This window comes from Polypterus senegalus, chromosome 8 (assembly GCF_016835505.1).
Source record: "Polypterus senegalus isolate Bchr_013 chromosome 8, ASM1683550v1, whole genome shotgun sequence".
NCBI classification, from domain to species: domain Eukaryota; kingdom Metazoa; phylum Chordata; class Cladistia; order Polypteriformes; family Polypteridae; genus Polypterus; species Polypterus senegalus.
Genome location: NC_053161.1, coordinates 157,106,267 through 157,127,894, shown reverse-complemented (window position 1 = coordinate 157,127,894; position 21,628 = coordinate 157,106,267). Strand labels below are relative to the sequence as shown.

General features: G+C 43.1%; 1 protein-coding gene across 1 annotated transcript in view; it reads left to right on the top strand.

The window, feature by feature from the left end:
• Positions 1-639: 639 nt before the first annotated feature.
• LOC120533199 (zinc finger protein OZF-like) overlaps positions 640-21,628 on the top strand; it is a 30,481-nt gene continuing 9,492 nt past the window's right edge. The window contains exons 1-2 of the mRNA XM_039759952.1: positions 640-743; positions 14,452-15,401. Coding sequence (XP_039615886.1) covers positions 15,044-15,401 — 358 coding nt within the window. The 5' untranslated portion in view covers positions 640-743; positions 14,452-15,043. The remainder of the gene's footprint in view (positions 744-14,451; positions 15,402-21,628) is intronic.

Sequence of the window (21,628 nt, the reverse complement as noted above, 5' to 3'; positions counted from 1 at the left end):
AATGCAAGAAGAGCACAAATAGAAAGGAGGAAATGTGGTTGACGAGATGAAGGACTAGACATACAGGTTCAATTTCAACGTTGGCCTTTCTCAAGAAACCAGATCATCGAATGTGTTGGTTTTGTATTTTACAAGAAGCTACAGAACGTGTTAAAGATTTGTCCTAAATATTGTGTGAAACGGCTCGTAATGTTGAAGAAATAATAGAAGCAGTACAGAACTTTAGTGGGAGAGATTTCAGGAGTAAAGGAGGGTTTGAATAAGATAAATCGTGCTGTATTTATTTAATTCCATCAGTAGTGCTATAGGATGCTGTACCGTGTTAGCCATTATGAATGTAGTGAGAAGTCAAGCAAAATGACACCTTTTATTGGCTAGCTAAAATTATTACAATATGGAAGCTTTCGAGGCCCAAGCTTTCGAGGCAACTCAGGCCTCGAAAGCTTCCATATTGTAATCTGTTTAGTTAGCCAATAAATGGTGTCATTTTGCATGACTTCTCACTTTATTTCCGTTAGAACAGGTTCAGATGGTACAATAATAATCTACCTCACACTCCACGACAGTAGGTGGCGGTAATGCACCTTCTTGTGAGATGCACGAGACGTCAAAAAATACATGAAAACTGTAAATCGGAAGATGATATTAAAGTGGCAGGTGTTGGTGTTCTGCTGTCCGGAGCAGCGAGCCTGTGAAACAAAAGCAGTGCGTACCTCTGTGATGTAGGAATGAAGACGAGGCAGGTACGACATCAGAAACGTAAGCTGTGCTTACGTGTCGGGTCCTCCTCATCTTTATCGTGTGCTTTTTTGTGCTATGCTCATTTTGGTGCTCGAATGGTTTGTTGTCCACCACTGGTCAAGTCTGCGGAGCACCTAAGGTTGCCTGCTGTCGGCCGTTTTACGTTTGTCGTTACGTTTTCACGGGAGACATTCAGCAGCGCACTTTTATTGTGCTAGTGCGCGGTAAAGATCTCCACGTGTCCGAGGCTGAGTTCACGTTTCTTGTCCATTTCCAGCTTGAGGATTTTTTTTTAATCGGCTAGCATTCGACATTTACTTGTTAATATTCATTCCGAGTGATTTCGCGATCGATTTGATCCTCTCCTTACAACCTGATACGCGCATAGTCCACAACATGTGCCCATCTCTATACCTTCCAAAGCTGCATATGTTGTGATTGAAAGTATATTATAATGGTAACGTGTAAGTGAAAGAAAAAGAAAATAGGTTTGTTATGTATGCGAGAAACGTAAACGGGGGTCAGGGAAACGCATTGAATTAATATCATCGGAGTCAATTTCCTAAAACGGATCGCCACCCTTGGCGGTGTTAAAAATGTGAGGCGACTCCTGTTTCATGCTAGAGAAGATGTCCGGTTTTTGGTCTCGCAGGGGAACAACGAGAAAGGGCACCTCTTTAACACCGACTGACGAGCGCTTCACGGGATTTACAGTTCATAAGAGTGCGAGGATTATTGAAACGATGCGTCATTTCAGAATGACTACTATTGTTAATGATGCCTGTTTGGATTTAGATAGCCTATGTATGCCTAAGTTTACTTTATGCAGCATATGTTTTACAAACATTTGAATGTTTTTGTATTTGGTAAGTTCTACAATTTTAAATTGAAAATTGTAAAGTGACAACTTTTTATTTAAAGCAGTATGAACACTGCAGTGGAAATATGGATTTCTCAAAAGAGGCCCAGACCATACAGTTTAAATTAGTAACCAGGCACTCCTCATTGTCTAATGGTGGTGTCCTGTACTTTTTTTAAAAAAAAAAGCCCCCTTATAGTGAAAAAAGGACCAAACGAAGTTAATATAACAAATCACGAGACCCGGATTTTCAGTATCTTGGGCAGCTAAACATGTCAGATGAAGACCAAAAAAAAATGTTTCCTTGCCATTTACTGGGGCAAGAGAATCTTTTTGAACGATTTAAGGTAATAATAATAATTCTTTGCATTTATATAGCACTTTTCTCACTACTCAAAATCGCTCAGAAATTGCAGGTTAAGGGCCTTGCTCAAGGGCCCAACAGAGCAGTGTCCCTTTTGGCATTTACGGGATTCGAACCGGCATAATAAAAATATTTAAAGATCTCCGTGAGTCCTTTAAAAGTTCAAAAGGTGTACTGTATTTCCATTCCTGTTGATCAGAGGTGAATGATTTGTGCCTTCTGAATGACAACACAAGAATTTGCTTGACTTCTAAACAGTGACATTTGACATCTGAAATTCATTATGTCACACCTTTGGCTTTTGATCTAATCTTAGAACGGGGCTTACATCTGTTACTCATGAATCTGTGGTCTAAAAAGAAATGTGCTAGATTTAAATTGTTGTTAGGCATGACAGATGATTGGTGTTTTAATATATTGTACTTGGTTAAGGAAGAAAGAGACCTGTACAGGCGTGATACTCTGTAGTTAGAAACATTTGAAAGTACAGAGGAATGCACTGTGGAAGGGTCCTTCTGCTTCAGTGCTGCCATGATGGCTACAAAACAACCTTAACCACAAAAACTAATCACTACACAAACAGCAGTTTTACGTTTAGCTCGTATTAATGAACCATTCAAAAGTCCCAGGATTGAATAGGTCAGTTTTTGTTTTGTGCTCCAGCGTATTTCAGGGTCCAGAGATGCTGAGGTTCCCAAGAACAAAAGTTTCAGTAACTGTAAGAAACAAATTTGGTACTGTAAACCTATCAGTGTTGGACGCCTCATTTCTAGAAACCTCTAGAAACAAAGAACTTTCTCAGCATTTCTCCTGGCAGAGCACAATAAATGCTTTCTCACAGACTGCCACAGCATAAAAATGAAAAAGAAAGCAAAAGTATATTATAAAACGGAAAAACAAGCAACATAATGTAACAGTAATAAGAAGCCGAAATACAATATCTATTGTTATGTGAAAGAATCATCTAGTACAGTATGTAAAGCTCAAAGCGTGCATGCGTGTGTGTTTGTTTATGCAATCCCATACCTTTGGTCCAACCTCAACAACATTTTGCACACACGTTCAGCTTTGCATGAGGATAGAATGGACTACTTTGGAGCCCAAAAGTTTAATGCTGTGGGGGGTGGTCCCCTTTCTACTACAGTGGGGTTTAAGGACAGTGCCTTTTAAAAGGGGCATTTGTCTCTGGGAGGGAACACTTTCAGAAACACCATCTATAGATCTTAGATAGTCCTACCTTGAAATTCCTTACCCCGACAACACCAGTTGCTGCTGTTAGTGTTTAATAAGAAGATTTTGTATGTGACTTAATGGGTGGTCCTGTAATTTAACCTCTTAGCAAGAACATCACATGCTTTTGATCAAAGGACGGAAATATTTTCTATACTCCATGTATGGAAACTGTTTGTTTTCTCTTGTGACCCCTGTGTTCTTCACTTAATTACTGTTACTTACGGAATCTTATTAAAAGTGGGAAAACATATGACGTGAGTTGCCTGATTTCTGAATATATCTGTCATCAAAAGATGAACATGGCATTAAAAGTGTGGTGGCTTTTGAAATCCATGGCCGAATAAGAAATGTAAATTTAACAACTGAAGCCTTTAGTTGTCAGCATTGGGTGCAAAGTAGACCCCCACCTTGGATGGTGTGCCAGTCCATCACACCCACACGGTAATGTTGAGTTACCAATAGCTGGACTAGAGAGGATGGCAAAATAAAATGGGTGATGTTTTGATTTGGGAAAATGGTTCAAGGGGTTCTTTAGAATAAGTGGGCAAAAATCAGAGAGAAGAGGTCCGATACTTCAATAAAATTTACTTATTCAATTATAACATATAAATACATATGAATAGTATAATGCAGTAACAATAAGTTATAGAAATAAATATATATGCTTACAGTAATATATTTAAAGAGACAAACTTATACTTACAGTAACATACATCAAAAGAAACAAACTCATGCTTACAGTATATCAAAAGAAACAAAGCTATCATCCTAGACCAGTAGACTGAGGGAGCCCGCATCCGCATGTCAGTCTCGTCAGAGGATCAACTCGTGCCTGGTCCCAAATACCAAACAGGTGTGCACATTCCCCACGATTGAGCTTCCCAAGAAACTGAGGGTGGAACCTTCCCTTATATACTAATTAGGTGTCCTTGCCCAAAAGCGGCTTACGTGGAAGCAGTGTATGCAGAAGTGATCAGTTTCAGCATACACCCCCCCTTTCCATGGGACACGGCGTTGTTTTTTTCTTCTACTCGGCCTTGAGACTAATGCCTAATACCAGAAGACACAGTAATATGCTTACATGTGAAAAAAGCCTCTCGAAGTGAAAAACAGGAGTTGTTGTACATAGCCTTGGCTGTATCTTTAGAACATTCCCGACTGTTTCTCCCAAAACATTAGTAATGCAGCTGGGTTTCGCGCTGAAGCGACCAACGCCCATCTGCTCTCCTGATTCGCTTCCTCTCTTTATTTCACCTTTGCTTTTTACAGAGAAAAATCCTTCCATTACAGGTGACTAGAACAGGAGAATACTAAAGACCTTAAGCCTCATTAAATTACCTGTAAAGCACAGTTCCAACTGGCAGGGTTTACTAAACAAGCTTTGTGCTGGAATGAAAGCGAGACGGGACCTCCACAAACATTCTCATTCATAACTCACTTTACTTGTGTTCTGATATGCTGTGTGGTGCATTGGCAGTAGCCCACGGCCTAATCACAATGTTCACGATAGTCATGTGTGGCCAGCTGTCTCTTGTTTTAATACTGACTCCATTGTAATGATGTAATTATTGAAACAGAATGAGGAGTAAAATCACACTATTTCTGTTCTACGTGATTATGTGTTTTTAAACAAAAATACAATACGGCATTCCTTGGAGCATCTGTGAATTATTTATATTTTATTACATAAAATTAAGTTCTGAGTTACAGCATTTTTTTCTATTGTTATATTTATTTTGTATGTAATTGTCTGATAATTTTTATACAGGTTTCATAGATATTTACTCTGTATGGTTTGGTATGGCTTATTAACACCTGTAAAACTTTAATTGTTCCATTGTTGAGTTTGTAATGTTTCGTTGTAAGACATGTGGCATAATTAAATAGTGGGTACCAATTTGCTGTACATACTACATTTCAATATATAGATATCCATCCATCCATTTTCCAACCCGCTGAATCAGAACACAGGGTCACAGGGGTCTGCTGGAGCCAATCCCAGCCAACACAGGGCGCAAGGCAGGAACCAATCCTGGGCAGGGCGGCAACCCACCGCAGGACACCCACACACCAAGCACACACTAGGGCCAATTTAGAATTCATCTAACCTGCATGTCTTTGGACTGTGGGAGGAAACCCACGCAGACACGGGGAGAACATGCAAACTCCACGCAGGGAGGACCCAGGGAAGCGAACCTGGGTCTCCTAACTGCGAGGCAGCAGTGCTACCCACTGCGCCATCCTATCTATATATATATACAGTGCATCCGGAAAGTATTCACAGCGCATCACTTTTTCCACATTTTGTTATGTTACAGCCTTATTCCAAAATAGATTAAATTCATTTTTTTCCTCAGAATTCTACACACAACACCCCATAATGACAACGTGAAAAAAGTTTACTTGAGGATTTTGCAGATTTATTAAAAATAAAAAAACTGAGAAATCACATGTACATAAGTATTCACAGTCTTTGCTCAGTACGTTGTCGATGCACCTTTGGCAGCAATTACAGCCTCAAGTCTTTATGAATATGATGCCACAAGCTTGGCACACCTATCCTTGGCCAGTTTCGCCCATTCCTCTTTGCAGCACCTCTCAAGCTCCATCAGGTTGGATGGGAAGTGTCGGTGCATAGCCATTTTAAGATCTCTCCAGAGATGTTCAATCAGATTCAAGTCTGGGCTCTGGCTGGGCCACTCAAGGACATTCACAAAGTTGTCTTGAAGCCACTCCTTTGATATCTTGGCTGTGTGCTTAGGGTCGTTGTCCTGCTGAAAGATGAACCGTCGCCCCAGTCTGAGGTCAAGAGCGCTCTGGAGCAGGTTTTCATCCAGGATGTCTCAGTACATTGCTGCAGTCATCTTTCCCTTTATCCTGACTAGTCTCCCAGTTCATGCCGCTGAAAAACATCCCCACAGCATGATGCTGCCACCACCATGCTTTATTGTAGGGATGGTATTGGCCTGGTGATGAGCAGTGCCTGGTTTCTATCAAACGCGACGCCTGGCATTCACACCAAAGAGTTCAATCTTTTTGTCATCAGACCAGAGAATTTTGTTTCTCGTGGTCTGAGAGTCCTTCAGATGCCTTTTGGCAAACTCCAGGCGGGCTTCCATGTGCCTTTTACTAAGGAGTGGCTTCCATCTGGCCACTCTACCATGCAGGCCTGATTGGTGAATTGCTGCAGAGATGGTTGTCCTTCTGGAAGGTTCTCCTCTCTCCACAGAGGACCTTTGGAGCTCTGACAGAGTGACCATCGGGTTCCTGGTCACCTCCCTGACTAAGGCCCTTCTACCCCGATCGCTCAGTTTAGATGGCTGGCCAGCTCTAGGAAGAGTCCTGATGGTTTCGAACTTCTTCCACGTACGGATGATGGAGGGCACTGTGCTCATTGGGACCTTCAAAGCAGCAGAAATTTTTCTGCAACCTTCCCCAGATTTGTGCCTCGAGACAATCCTGTCTCGGAGGTCTACAGTCAATTCCTTTAACTTCATGCTTGGTTTGTGCTCTGACATGAACTGTCAACTCTGGGACCTTATATAGACAGGTGTGTGCCTTTCCAAATCATGTCCAATCAACTAAATTTACCACAGGTGGACTCCAATTAAGCTGCAGAAACATCTCCAGGATGATCAGGGGAAACAGGATGCACCTGAGCTCAATTTGGAGCTTCATGGCAAAGGCTGTGAATACTTATGTACATGGGATTTCTTAGTTTTTTTATTTTTAATAAATTTGCAAAAATCTCAAGTAAACTTTTTTCACGTTGTCATTATGGGGTGTTGTATGTAGAATTCTGAGGAAAAAAATGAATTTAATCCATTTTGGAATGAGGCTGTAACATAACAAAATGTGGAAAAAGTGATACGCTGTGAATACTTTCCGGATGCACTGCAAGAGGGGGGTTCCCAAACTTTTTCATATGACTGTATATAGCTATATATCTATATATATCTATATATCTATATATATATATATATATATATATATATATATATATATATATATCTATATATATATGTATATATCTATATCTATATATATATCTATTTCTATATCTATATCTATATATATATCTATTTCTATATCTATATCTATATCTATATCTATATATATATATATATATATTGTAATAACTGGAGACCAGAGGCGGAAAGGTTTGGGGCAGCCACCCGCTTAATGCGGTTTCCCGGCTGCAATAGAAATTGAGGCATTTTCAAAACAGTTGTTTACACAACAGAGTCCAAGACAGAACTGCCTGCCTAAGCAAAGGCAGTGAGCTTTATAGCTCAGAGGGCGGAAATGATGTCGCCCTCTGGGCGGAACTGGAAGTGACATCACCCTTGGGGCCGGAACCGAAGTGACCTCATTCTTGGGGCCGGAACCGAGGTGGTGTGTCCTTCCTGGAAATGGCGGCTCCTGGTGGGATTTCCGGTAAGACCTGCAGAGAACTCAGAAAGAGCGCCAGCGCACCCCCCTGGGCAGATGTATAAACAGTATTGTCTAAGCCCTTCAGCTGCTTCCCATGCACACGCAGGTGACAAGACTCCCCTCAGCCCAGACCCGTGGGTCGGGCGACCTGCACCGAGAGGTCGTGGGCCCGGGAGAGGGCATCGGCGTTGGCATGAAGGGACCCCTGTCGATGAACGAGCGTATATTTGTACTGCTGCAGGTCAAGAAACCACCTCGTGACCCGCGGATTCGACTCCCTGTGAAGGGCCATCCACTTTAAAGGCGCATGATCCGTCACCAGAGTGAACACGCGACCCAAGAGGTAGTACCGCAGCTGCGCCACCGCCCATTTGATCGCCAGAGCCTCCTTCTCCACCCGCGCACCTGGTCTCCCGTCCAACAGTTTCCGCTCAGGTACATAACGGGTGTTCAACACCGCCGACGCTTTGGCTCAACACGGCTCCCAAGCCTGTGTCCGCGTCCGCCTGGAGGACAAAAGGGAGAGAGAAGTTAGGGAGATTAAGATAGGTGCTGAAGTCAGAGCCCTTTTTAAGTCACTGAATGCAGCCCCCGCTTTATCAGACCATACCACCGTATTAGGAGCTCTTTTCTTTGTCAAGTCGGTCAAGGGCGCCGCTCTCTCGGAGAACGAGGCACAAACCGGCGGTAGTACCCGCCAAACCGAGAAAGGATTGGACTTGCCGCTTGGTTTTGGACGGGCCAGGCCATTATGGCTTGCAACTTGGAACACTGTGGCCTCACAGTACCCCGGCCCACTAGGTAGCCCAAATATTTGGCTTCTCTCAACCCGAAGTAACATTTCTTGGGGTTGATGCGAGCCCGCCTCCCAATGTCCGTAATACTGCTGTGACCTGCTGTATGTGCTCCTTCCAGGTGCTGGAATAGATGACAACGTCATCCAGATAGGCAGCACAGAACGAGTTATGGGGCCGGAGCACTTTGTCCACCAGACGCTGAAAAGTCGCAGGCCCCGTGTAACCCGAATGGAAGGACACGATACTGCCAGTGTCCGCTAGGAGTGCTAAACGCGTTTTTTTCCTTCGCGGACTCCGTTAAAGGAACCTGCCAGTACCCCTTTGTCATGTCAAGTGTAGTCAAGAATTTTGCTGGTCCCAGTCTCGAGGAGGTCGTCCACGCGAGGCATGGGATAAGCATCAAATCGGGAAACTTGGTTGAGCCGACGGAAGTCATTGCAAAACCTCCAACTGCCGTCAGGCTTAGCAATCAAGACGATGGGGCTGGACCAGGGACTACTACTTTCCTCGATCACTCCTAGTGCCAGCATTCGCTTGATTTCCAGTTCCACTTCTACTTTCTTTGCCTCCGGGAGTCTGTAGGGTCGCCACGGACGATCACCCCGGTCAGTCAATATGTCGCGCGCAATCAGAGAGGTCCGACCTGGCTGTTCACTTACCACCTCTGGGACCGAGCGGATAGCTGCTTCGAGCTCCTGTCTCTGTCTGGGAGATAGCTGTTCGCGAAATTAAGGGCACTTACTTCGGCAAGAGAGAGCAGGGCTGTCCGGAGGAGGGATCGGGATCCCTCTCCTTCCACGGTTTCAGCAGGTTTACATGATATATTCGCTCAGCTGGTCGGCGATTGGGCTGTTTCACCAAATAGTCGACCAATCCCTTCCTCTCCTTAATTTCATAGGGGCCTAGCCAATGTGCGAGCAGTTTAGAGTGTGAAGTAGGAACCAATACCATGACGCGATCCCCGGTTGGAACTCCCGGAGAGTCGTACACGGTCATACAGGCGGGCCTGTGCTGATTGTGCCTCCTCGATATGACTTTTAGTATAGGTCTTATTACATCAAATCTATCGCGCAATTGGGCGATATACTCCAAAATGTTAGTGGAGGGCTGTGCCTCCCCTTCCCAGCCCTCTTTTAAAATATCTAATAAGCCCCGGGGCTGTCTTCCGTATAGTAATTCAAAGGGAGAGAACCCGTAGAGGCTTGAGGACTTCCGGTAGGCAAAGAGGACAAGGGGGAGGAGTTGGTCCCAATTCCTCCCATCCTTGCTGACTACCTTACGTAGCATTTGCTTGAGAGTTTGATTGAATCTCTCCACTAGCCCATCGGTTTGAGGATGATACACGAGTTTTTAAATGCTTTATTTTCAGTAACTTGGCAGTCTCCTTGAACGTTTCCGAGGTGAAAGGCGTTCCTTGGTCCGTCAGGACTTCTCTAGGAATGCCCACCGTGAAAAGACTCCTACTAGTTCCGTGCAATATTTTTAGTGGTAGCCGAGCGCAATGGAACGGCTTCAGGGAATCGGGTTGCATAATCCACGAGGACGAGTATATATTTATATCCTCGGCTGAGGGCTCCAGGGTCCTACTATATCCACCCCAATCCTGTCAAAGGAACGTCAATAAGGGAAGGGGAATCAGAGGAGCACGGTCCTTCCTAGGAATTTGCCGCAGTTGACACTCCGGGCAGGAAATGCAAAAGCGGCGAACCTCCTCATTAATCCCCGGCCAAAAAAAACGGAGCTTAATGCGCTCTAATGTTTTATCGGAGCCGAGATGGCCTCCAAGAAGGTGAGAGTGGGCTAACTCGCAAACCTGCCGCCGGTAGGTCCGCTGGACTAGCAACAACTTCCGGACCTTCCCTCATGTTCAGCAACCCGATACAATAATTCATTATCCATGACAAAGTGAGGTCCCTGTGGCATGGGCAAATGCGTGCGTTGGCCGTTAACGAGAACCACTGCATTCTTTATGTGCTTCAGAGAGTCGTCATTCCACTGTTCTCTCTTGAAGAAGCCGGAGTCGCTCTAAACTGAAAGTGCAACTCAGAGAGCGGGTCGGTCTGACCTCAAGGGGCGGAGAATCCTCCTCGCTGCGGGCGCTAGTGGATGACGTAGTAGCCCGCGACGGTCCGGGAGTATCTTCGTCACTCTCTTGGCCTACCGCCCCACTCCCTGTCGGCTGATTACACGGTGTGGAAGCAGCTTGAGATGAGTCTTTATCATCTATAACGAGGCCAAAAGCTTTTCGGGGAATGCTTTCTAAACTACCGCGGTTACTGTCAGACCAGTCCCGCCCGAGGATTACGGGAAACGGAGGATCCGGGTGTACCGCTACGGTAAGCCGCCGAAGGGTTCCTCCGAGACATACGTAACACCGGGCGGTATTGTACGAGCGGATATCTCCGTGTATACATTTTAGACTGGTCTTTTTCTTAATCCATTGTTGCGGTAGAACAAAACGGCGAGCAACGACAGACACGTTACTGCCGGAATCAAACAGCGCTGTTACCATATGTCCATTAATAATAAGCTCTCCCGTATGTTTATCCGCCAGGGGATTGCTAAGGGCACACAAACAACCCCGCCATTGTCCCCTACGGTCCGCCTTGTTCCCCGACAGGTCGCAAGCCAGACGGCCCGCGACTTCGAACAGGCTCTGGATTGCGTGGAAGGGACTGCTTTGTAGGACATAACTCCCGGTAGTCCACAGAGCGGCTGGTCTGCCCTCCCGGTTTCACAGCCGGCCTCTGGGTTTGCAAGAGCTGTAGCAGCTCGTCCAGGGAATGGAATTCTCCCCAGGCCGGCTGGGCAAATTCCTGGGGTATTCGCTGTAGCAGCAAAAAACAGGCCACTTGCTGCACTATTTGCAAGGGGGTCAAATCAAATGGCCGTAGCCACTCACCCACCTGTTGCCAGAGATCCATAGCCTGCTCTGACAGCCCTTTCGTTGGGTTAAACTCCCAGTCTATTATATTCTTTACCTGCCGGCCTGGGGACAGCCCATCGTTAACAGGGACCTTGGTCCCGATGGGCGGCTCGGCTTTCCTACCCAGAAGAGCATACTGAGCCACTCGTGTGTTTTCCCCAGAAGCCAGCCCACGCCTGTGGGTCCCCTCTACCTTCTCCACGAGATGGGTTGGTAGCCCCGGGTTATGCTCGTGGAGCAGAGCCTGCACCGCCCTTCCTGACCCTCCGCGCACTCCCTGCCCCAAACTCGCCCCGTACTCACCCACCTGGTTCCTTGAAGGTCCGTGTCCCGGTTCTTCGGGACACCATCCTGCCGACTACGCCACTGTAATAACTGGAGACCAGAGGCGTGAAAGGTTTGGGGCAGCCACCCGCTTAATGCGGTTTCCGGCTGCAATAGAAATTGAGGCATTTTCCAAACAGTTGTTTACACAACAGAGTCCAAGACAGAACTGCCTGCCTAAGCAAAGGCAGTGAGCTTTATAGCTCAGAGGGCGGAAATGATGTCGCCCTCTGGGCGGAACTGGAAGTGACATCACCCTTGGGGCCGGAACCGAAGTGACCTCATTCTTGGGGCCGGAACCGAGGTGGTGTGTCCTTCCTGGAAATGGCGGCTCCTGGTGGGATTTCCGGTAAGACCTGCAGAGAACTCAGAAAGAGCGTCAGCGTACCCCGCCCTGGGCAGATGTATAAACAGTATTGTCTAAGCCCTTCAGCTGCTTCCCATGCACACGTGTGTGACAATATATATATATATATATATATATATATATATATATATATATATATATATATATATATATATATATATATATATATATATATATATATATATATATAGATATATAGATATATATATATATATATATATATATATATATATATATATATATATATATATACTGCTCAAAAGAATTAAAGGAACACTTTTTAATCAGAGTATAGCATAAAGTCAATGAAACTTATGGGATATTAATCTGGTCAGTTAAGTAGCAGAGAGGGTTGTTAATCAGTTTCAGCTGCTGTGGTGTTAATTAAATTAACAACAGATGCACTAGAGGGGCAACAATGAGATGACCCCTAAAACAGGAATGGTTTAACAGGTGGAGGCCACTGACATTTTTCCCTCCTCATCTTTTCTGACTGTTTCTTCACTAGTTTTGCATTTGTCTACAGTCAGTGTCACTACTGGTAGCATGAGGCGATACCTGGACCCTACAGAGGTTGCACAGGTAGTCCAACTTCTCCAGGATGGCACATCAATACGTGTCATTGCCAGAAGGTTTGCTGTGTCTCCATACACAGTCTCAAGGGCATGGAGGAGATTCTAGGAGACAAGCAGTTACTTCCATAACCCATCAGCAGGACCAGTATCTGCTCCTTTGGGCAAGGAGGAACAGGATGAGCACTGCCAGAGCCCTACAAAATGACCTCCAGCAGGCCACTGGTGTGAATGTCTCTGACCAAACAACCAGAAAGACTTCATGAGGGTGACCCAAGGGCCCCATGTCCTCTAATGGGCCCTGAGCTCACTGCCCAGCAGCATGCAGCTCGATTGGCATTCACCATAGAATACCAGAATTGGCAGATGCACCACTGGTGCCCTGTGCTTTTACAGATGAGAGCAGTTTCACCCTGAGCACGTGACAGAAGTGAAAGGGTCTGGAGAAGCCATGGAGAACATTATGCTGCCTGTAACATCATTCAGCATGAGCAGTTTGGTGGTGGGTTAATGATTGTCTGGGGAGGCATATCCATGGAGGGTCACACAGACCGCTACAGGCTTGACAAAGGCACCTTGGCTGCCATTAGGTATAAGGATGAAATCCTTGGACCCATTGTCAGACCCTATGCTGGTACAGTGGCTCCTGGTGCACGACAATTCCTGGCCTCATGTGGTGAGAGTATGCAGGCAGTTCCTGGAAGATGAAGGAATTGATACCATTGACTGGCCACCACACTTTCCTGACCTAAATCCAATAGAACACCTCTGGGACATTATGTTTTGGTCCATCCAATGCCACCAGTTTGCACCTCAGACTGTCCAGGAGCTCAGTGATGCCCTGGTCCAGATCTGGGAGGAGATCCCCCACAACACCATCTGTCATCTCATTAGAAGCATGCACCGATGTTGTCAGGCATGTATACAAGAACACAGGGGCCATACAAAGTGCTGCGTACAATTTTGAGTTGCTGCAATTACATTTTGGCAAAATGGACTAGCCTGCCACATAATTTTTTCACTCTGATTTTTGGGGCGTCTTTGAATTCAGGGCTCTGTAGGTTGATCATTTTCATTTCCATCAAACGATGTGGCATCCTTTCGTTCCTAACACATTACCCAGTCTATATCAGTATAGATATCCAGGAGGATTTCTTTTTCCCATTGAGATCTGATGTGTTTTCAAAGTGTTCCTTTAATTTTTTTGAGCAGTTTATATATAAAATCCAACGTCTTTCTGTCTGTCTGCTTTTCATGAGAGAACTACTTAATGGATTTAGATCTTTTTTTTTCTAGAATTTGCTTGAACATTCAGGTTGATTTTGCGACTTTTCTCATTGTGCTGAGAATCATATTTCGCTTGTAGGAGTGATATATTCGTAGTAATCCAAGACAGAGGCTGCAGGCCAATGGGAGGGGGAAGAGTGACATCAAGAGTAGGGAGCTGGGCAGGGCCCTCCACACGGTCCTGTTTCACTACTATGTGGGCAGAACTGTGGGGGACGGCTAGTAAAGAGTATACATAGAGTGGAATTGTATACTTGGCACATTGGTTTGTTTGTAATCCATTGACAGATTTAGAATTTTTAATTGTCCAGTATATACAATAGAATTTTGGTTAGGATTCTGCCTGCTCCATTTTGTGGTACAAGTAGAGATGCAACATTTAAACTGTATGGTGAATGTATGAGGCCAAATCTGGGACAATGTGTGCAATTTTGGTCTCCATATTGTAAGAAATATATAAATGATCTGGTGACAGTCCTGGCAAAAAGAGTTGGGTTGTGTTTTCTAATGCACTTTTGAACATGTTCTACTCTTTTTCTGTCCACAGAGAATAAGGAGAAGCTGCCATTTTCAGTAGCATACACAAAATGAAGAAATGTCTGGCTCTCTAAGAGCCTGTAGAGATGAATAAATGACCTCAGAAGGGAGGAGTAATGACAAGGGTTGTGTAGACCGGTGTCCCCACTTCAGAGTTACCGTACTGTTTGATGGCTGCTACGTCTGATCTGTGCTGTGATTTTTTTTTTAGCTTTCAGTTTTATGGCAAATATAAAAAAAAAAACAGAAATGGAGGAGCAGCATGCTAAGACTGTATTAATAAGCAGGTCAACAGTCTGCTACTAATGAACTGTATGAGCTAATTAGCATAGATCATTCAGCATGATCTCCTTTCAGCAGCCTGATCAAGCCTTGAGTATTGTTGTAGAAGATGAGCTGTGGAGCTAAAAATTCACCCTTGGAAAACCTGCAGGCACCTATCATTACTGTGCAGGGTAACAAGCTTCTACATTTCTAGGGGAAACAGGAGTAACAAGCCAAAGACCAGGCCTGCCATTGCTTGTCAGGTCTTTCTTTCTGTTGCCGATGCCTAAACGTGTTGGTTGATCTCGGCAAAGACTGACTTACTTTCTGTGTATACCATGGAGAAAAAAAGAAACAGGGACATTAAGGAAGAAGACCATGAGTGGGAATTTACACACTGTCAGGCAAAGATTTATGGCATTGTGGAAGAGAAGAATTGTAAAGGGGAAACAAAAATCATTAAAGAAGAGTCTGAGCCATCCTCTGGCACCACTGATCTGCAAAAACACGAAAGTGCAAACTCGATGAAGACAGAAGACCTTAAATCGGAGCCAGTCTTTCAGGGTGTGTATCCAGATGAAGAGCTAACTGGAGCAGCCTACTCAAGTGGTAGGCCTCACTCCGCCCAGGTGAAGACTGAATCTTTAGATTGTGACACGAAGGAGGCTGAAAAGGCATCATGTTCTAGGTTTTCAGGTAAGAATGAAAATAACAATATGAATGTAAAGCTGAATACAATTAAATAGGAAATGCTGGTATATTTTGATTTATAAATTCTGAACTTAAATTGTCTGACTCTTTAAACTGTTAATTAAAAAAGGATCTTGCAAACCGTTAATTTCATCTTGTGAACCATTAATTTTGATTTCATTAAAATGCTGCCAGCAACCACAGTTAACTACTGCTATGCCAGTAAAATGTAAACATAATTGCCAGCTGACTTCACGTACTGAAAGCATATGAAGGAAGTTGTTGTGGCAGGTACATGATAACATGCAGTGAAATGTTTCATTCTCTGTGACTGTTAGGAGCCTTAAAGATTTAAACAGTCAGTTGTTTTGGAAGTGCTCTGTCTCTAGGTATGTCAGAGGACTGGGACTTTGTGAAGTGGGGTCCAGCGTCACGTGGGGAGAGAAAGAGAGCAAGCTATATCTAATCTATCCTTTCAATCCTTATAATTACCAACGTAACAATAGGCTGCATGTCAATAACTCATGGGAAAATTGGAAATTCTGGTTAACACTGTCTCACTTCCAGTTAGGGCTACAAAATGATATCAAAAAGTTCAAAATCAATGTCTCCATAATGGGGCAGTTAACTTTGTGAGCTGGAATGTTAAAGGCCTGAATCACGAATTAAAGAGAAAGAAAGTATTCTCTCACCTAACAGGTTTAAATGCTAAAAATAGTATTTTTACAGGAGACCTGCTTACTAAGCAAGAATCAGTTCTGGCTGCAAAAAGACTGGACTGGCCAAATGTTCCATTCCAACATTACAAAGAAAACTAGAGGTGTGGGAATTCTCATACATAGAACAGTCTCATTTATAGCATCAGATGTAGTATCTGATTCTGAAGGGAGATATGTGATTGTCATGGGCAATTTATATAACTGTAAAGTGATTTTGATAAATGTTTATGCACCCAATACATTACAGATACCACAAATAGATGCTTTTAGTGCAGAGGAATTGGATAAACCTTTGGCGCTATCAGAATTACTAGATGCTATAAAGTCACTTCAAAATGGTAAAGCAGCAGGCCCTGATGGCTACCCTGTAGAATTTTATAAAAAAATTCTTCACTCAGCAAGCTCCCCTCTTATTAGCAACATTTACAGAAGTTAGAGACAATCAAATTCTACCTCAAACTTTTTGCCAAGCATTAATCACCGTATTTCTTAAAAAAAATAAGGACTTATTAGAATGTGCATCATACAGAGCGATTTCACTTCTGAATAATGATGTTAAGATACTCTCAAAAATCATAGCCAGAAGGATGGAGAAAGTGCTGCCTTCGGTAATATCACAAGATCAAACTGGATTCATTAGTGGCCGACACTTCGCTTCCAAACTTCGATGCCTGTTTAATGTAATATATTCACCAGCAAAGTTAAACACCCCAGAGATGATATTATTGTTGGATGCAGAAAAAGCATTTGACATGATTGAATGAAACTACCTTTTCACTACATTAGAGAAATTTGGGTGTAGCCCGAACATTTGTGCATGGATCAAACTACTGTATACCAATCCAGAAGCTTCAGTTTGTATTAACAACGTTTACTCAGACTACTTTAAAGTAGAACATGGTACCAGACAAGGATGCCCATTGTCACCACTGCTATTTGCAATCGCCATTGAACCACTGGCAGTTCACTGTTGAAATGCTTATCAGATAAAGGGGATTATCAGAGAAGGACTTGAACAGAAAATTTCTCTATATGCAGATGATATGGTACTGTATTTATCAGACCCACAAAATACTGTGCCTGCAGTCTTAACAGCATTTACAATTACATTCCAAATTTAACTTTCCAGCAACACATTTCTGTCACTATCTTCAAATTAGAAACTTTGTTAAACAGAACCTGCCCGATTTTCCTCATCACCCACCTTCCTCTATGATGAAAAAATATTGCTCAGTTTCACGCACTCAGACAGCATTTCTGCAATATATAAAATTATTTTATAGTACCTCCCTTTCAAAGATCCAAGAGGACACTGGGATAAAGATCTTTCATTCAACATATCAGAAAAGGAGTGGAAGGTAGCAATGCAGAGAATTCACTCGAGCTCCATATGCACAAAGCATACAATTATTCAACTCAAAATTATATATCAAACACATCTGTCTCGCATAAAACTGTCCAAAATGTTTCCAGGGCAAGATCCAACCTGTGAACGCTGCAATCAAGTCACAGCCTCACTGGGACACATGTTTTGGTCCTGCACCAAATTAACATCATTCTGGACAAAAATTTTTAAGTGCCTTTCAGGCAGCCTTGGTGTCACAATCCCTCCTAACCCATTAACAGCTGTGTTTGGTGTTCTTCTCGATGGGCTTAAAGTGGAGAAGGACAAACAAACTGCGATTGTCTTCACTACACTTTTGGCACGCAGACTTATTTTGCTAAACTGGAAGAATCCTAACTCTCCTCTTTTAAGTCAGTGGGTAACTGATGTTTTATATTTGAAATTGGAAAAATTCTAATTCTCACTTAGAGGATCTGTGCAGAACTTTTTCAAAACCTGGTAGGATCTAATCAATAATATTTTAGAATAAGCTCTTAAAGCACTAAGGAAGCAGATTCTCTTCCCATTTCTTTTGCTTCTCCATTATATCTTTATCTGCCTATGAAACTTAAATTTAATTAATTTAAATTAAATTTATTTATTTTTTACTAGCTTTAAGTTTTACTCTGTTGGCCATGCTTCCTTTTTCAGGGGTGGGGTCTGATTTGTTTTCAAAATCGATATATTTGTATGGAATAATTACAATAAAATCAATAAAATTAGAAAAAAAAAATTAAAAAGTCAAAATTGCAACTCATCTTCCGTTTGGTCTCCCATCTTTTCTAACAGCAGTGTAGTGTGGGTAACACGTGATTGTCACAGTTTACAAATTTCTTTGAATCTGTCATGAGAAGTCAAGCAAAATTACACATTTTATTGGCTAACTAAAAAGATTATAATATGCAAGCTTTCAAGGCAACTCAGGCCCCTTCTTCAATTTCAATCTCAAAATTGAGGAGTTTACTTTTTTAACTCTCAATCTTGTAAATGTTGTCCCACATGAAGCTTAGACACTAAATATGTGGGGTGTGAGGGAGTATCCCATGAAGAATGAAGCACTGAGAGGAAATGACACACAATCAATGATCTTGAGTTTTGGAGGATTGGAGACCCCCGTGAAGCAATGGGGCCACTTTGTGCCACCGATAACACCTGCACTGCAGTTCAAACACAGATGCGCCGCACAGTTGAAATTGCTGCAGTACTACCAGGATCTACCAGCTGGAGAGATGGGGTGAGTGTAAGCAGCAGGTGTTGCTTTCAGTTCAGTCCCCTTATGTCTCCCAAGGCAGAAATGCAAAGACGTTTCATGGTGGGCACTGAAATCAATACAACAACTCATCTGTCTCTCTAGATCCACTGCAAGGTCCGAATTTCATTCTCTTAAATAAAATGTTATTCACCTTTATGAATGCTCTGCCTGCAGCAAGGAATCCACAAGAACATGGATTTCTGTAGCTTATTCACCGAGGACAATTGCACACACAATACTTGATTCTTTTCATATCATAGAACAGGAGCACAAACTAATAAATGCCCTACAGATGATGGCACACCACAATGCACGGATTGCACCGCAACAAAGTCAAACAACACACCTCACACAGTTTTTGCAGAGATTTGCTTTCATTTTGACATTAAAGAGTTTTTTTTCCCTTTTGATCAATGCCAGCAAATCCATTGTGATGAAATATTGTATTATAATAGTAATAATAATAATAATAATAATGTCTGAATGCTTCAAAGGTGTTTTGAGCGAAAGGGGGTTGAAACAAAAATAACCAAAAAAATAAAACCAGACTAGGACATTCACTAACCGGCCCAGAAGAGACTCACTCCAGACCAGCTGTGACGATGCAGGTTCGGCTCCATGCTCCCATCTGGCTTCTGGGGAGCACTCGAAACCGACACCGTCAGTAATGTCACCGATGAGCTGGACAGTGAGACACAATGAAGCAAGGGGATGGTGCAAAAGTGCTTTTATTATAATTAACCAAAAACAGTGTTTAAATGGAAGTGCATTTAAAAGGACAATATACAATTGTGAACATAACAGAAAATACATACAATATAAAAGTAATTCAAAAATGACAATAAAACATAAAATTCACATAAATACAGACCATTATGTAACAAAATCGGGAGTGGTCTCTGCAGACTTTTTCGTATATTCAGATATGGGGATGGATATTTGAAGAGTAAACCGCAAGACAATGGATTATATTTATAGATTATGTACATTAAAGAACCATCAGCAACAAATAAAACTAATACATTGAACAATTATTATAAAAGAAAAGCTGAATAAATTGGACTCTGTAGCTGCATGAAAAAACAAAAAAAATCAAGTATGTCTTCAGGTAAAGTACAATTTCCGGTTGATGGATTTGATCCAAAAGTTAATGCAGATCTACAATTTTGGTGTAACAACCACATGCCACATTTCATCCATCTATCTTGTTACTTGTTTTGAGTTATCGTGTTTACACACACACAGACATAATTCCAAAAAACGATATTTTCAGACTCTGAGGTCTAAAACATCAAGATTCATCAAAATCACGAGGTTGAATTTTATCATGATTACTAAACTTTCTCTATACTATGTATATGAGAAAGTAACAAGGAGAGTGAATAATTATGTTGTTACTTCTTCTTTCGGCTGCTCTCGTTAGGGGTTGCCACAGCGGATCATCTTCTTCGATATCTTTCTGTCCTCTGCATCTTGTTCTGTTACACCCATCACTTGCATGTCCTCTCTCACCACATCCATAAACCTTCACTTAGGCCTTCCTCTTTTCCTCTTCCCTGGCAGCTCTATCCTCAGCATCCTTCTCCCAATATACCCAGCATCTCTCTTCTGCACATGTCCAAACCAACGCAATCTCGCCTCTCTCACTTTGTCTCCCAACTGTCCAACTTCAGCTGACCCTCTAATGTCCTCATTTCTAATCTTATTCATCCTCCTCACACCCAGTGCAAATCTTAGCATCTTTAACTCTGCCACCTCCAGCTCAGTCTCCTGCTTTCTAGTCAGTCCCACCGTCTGCAACCCATATAACATAGCTGGTCTCATTACCGTCCTGTAGACCTTCCCTTTCACTCTTGCCGATACCCGTCTGTCACAAATTACTACTGACACTCTTCTCCACCCATTCCACCCTACCTGCACTCTCTTTTTCACCTCTCTTCCACAATCCCCATTACTCTGTACTGTTGATCCCAAGTATTTAAACTCATCCACCTTTGCCAACTCTACTCCCTGCATCCTCACCATTCCACTGACCTCCCTCTCATTTACACACATGTATTCTGTGTTGTTCCTACTGACCTTTATTCCTCTCCTCTCTAGAGCATCTCTCCACCTCTCCAGGGTCTCCTCAGCCTGCTCCCTAATATCGCTACAGATCACAATGTCATCAGCAATCATCATAGTCCATGGGGACACCTGTCCATCACCATTGCAAATAAGAAAGGGCTCAGAGCCGCAGACCTCACCACTGTCACACTTCCCTCGTACATTTCCTGTACAACTCTTACATAATTCTGTGCCACTCCCGATTTCTTCATACAATACCACAGCTCCTCTCGAGGCACGCTGTCATATGCTTTCTCCAGGTCCACAAAGATGCAATGCAACTCCTTCTGGCCTTCTCTAAACTTCTCCATCAACATCCTCAGAGCAAACATTGCATATGTGGTGCTCTTTCTTGGCATGAAACCATACTGCTGCTCACTAATCATCACCTCACTTCTTAACCTAGCTTCCACTACTCTTTCCCATAGCTTCATGCTGTGGCTCATCAATTTTATTCCCCTGTAGTTATGGCAGTCTTGCACATCCCCCTTATTCTTAAATATCGGTACCAGTACACTTCTTCTCCGCTCCTCAGGCATCCTCTCACTTTCCAAGATTCCATTAAACAATCTGGTTAAAAACTCAAGTGCCATCTCTCCTAAACACCTCAATGCTTCCACAGGTATTTCATCTAAACCAACGGCCTTTCCATTTTTCATCCTCTTCATAGCTGTCCTTGCTTCCTCCTTGCTAATCTGTTGCACTTCCTGATTCACTATCTCCACATCATCCAACCTCTTCTCTCTCCTGTTCTCTTCATTCATCAGCCTCT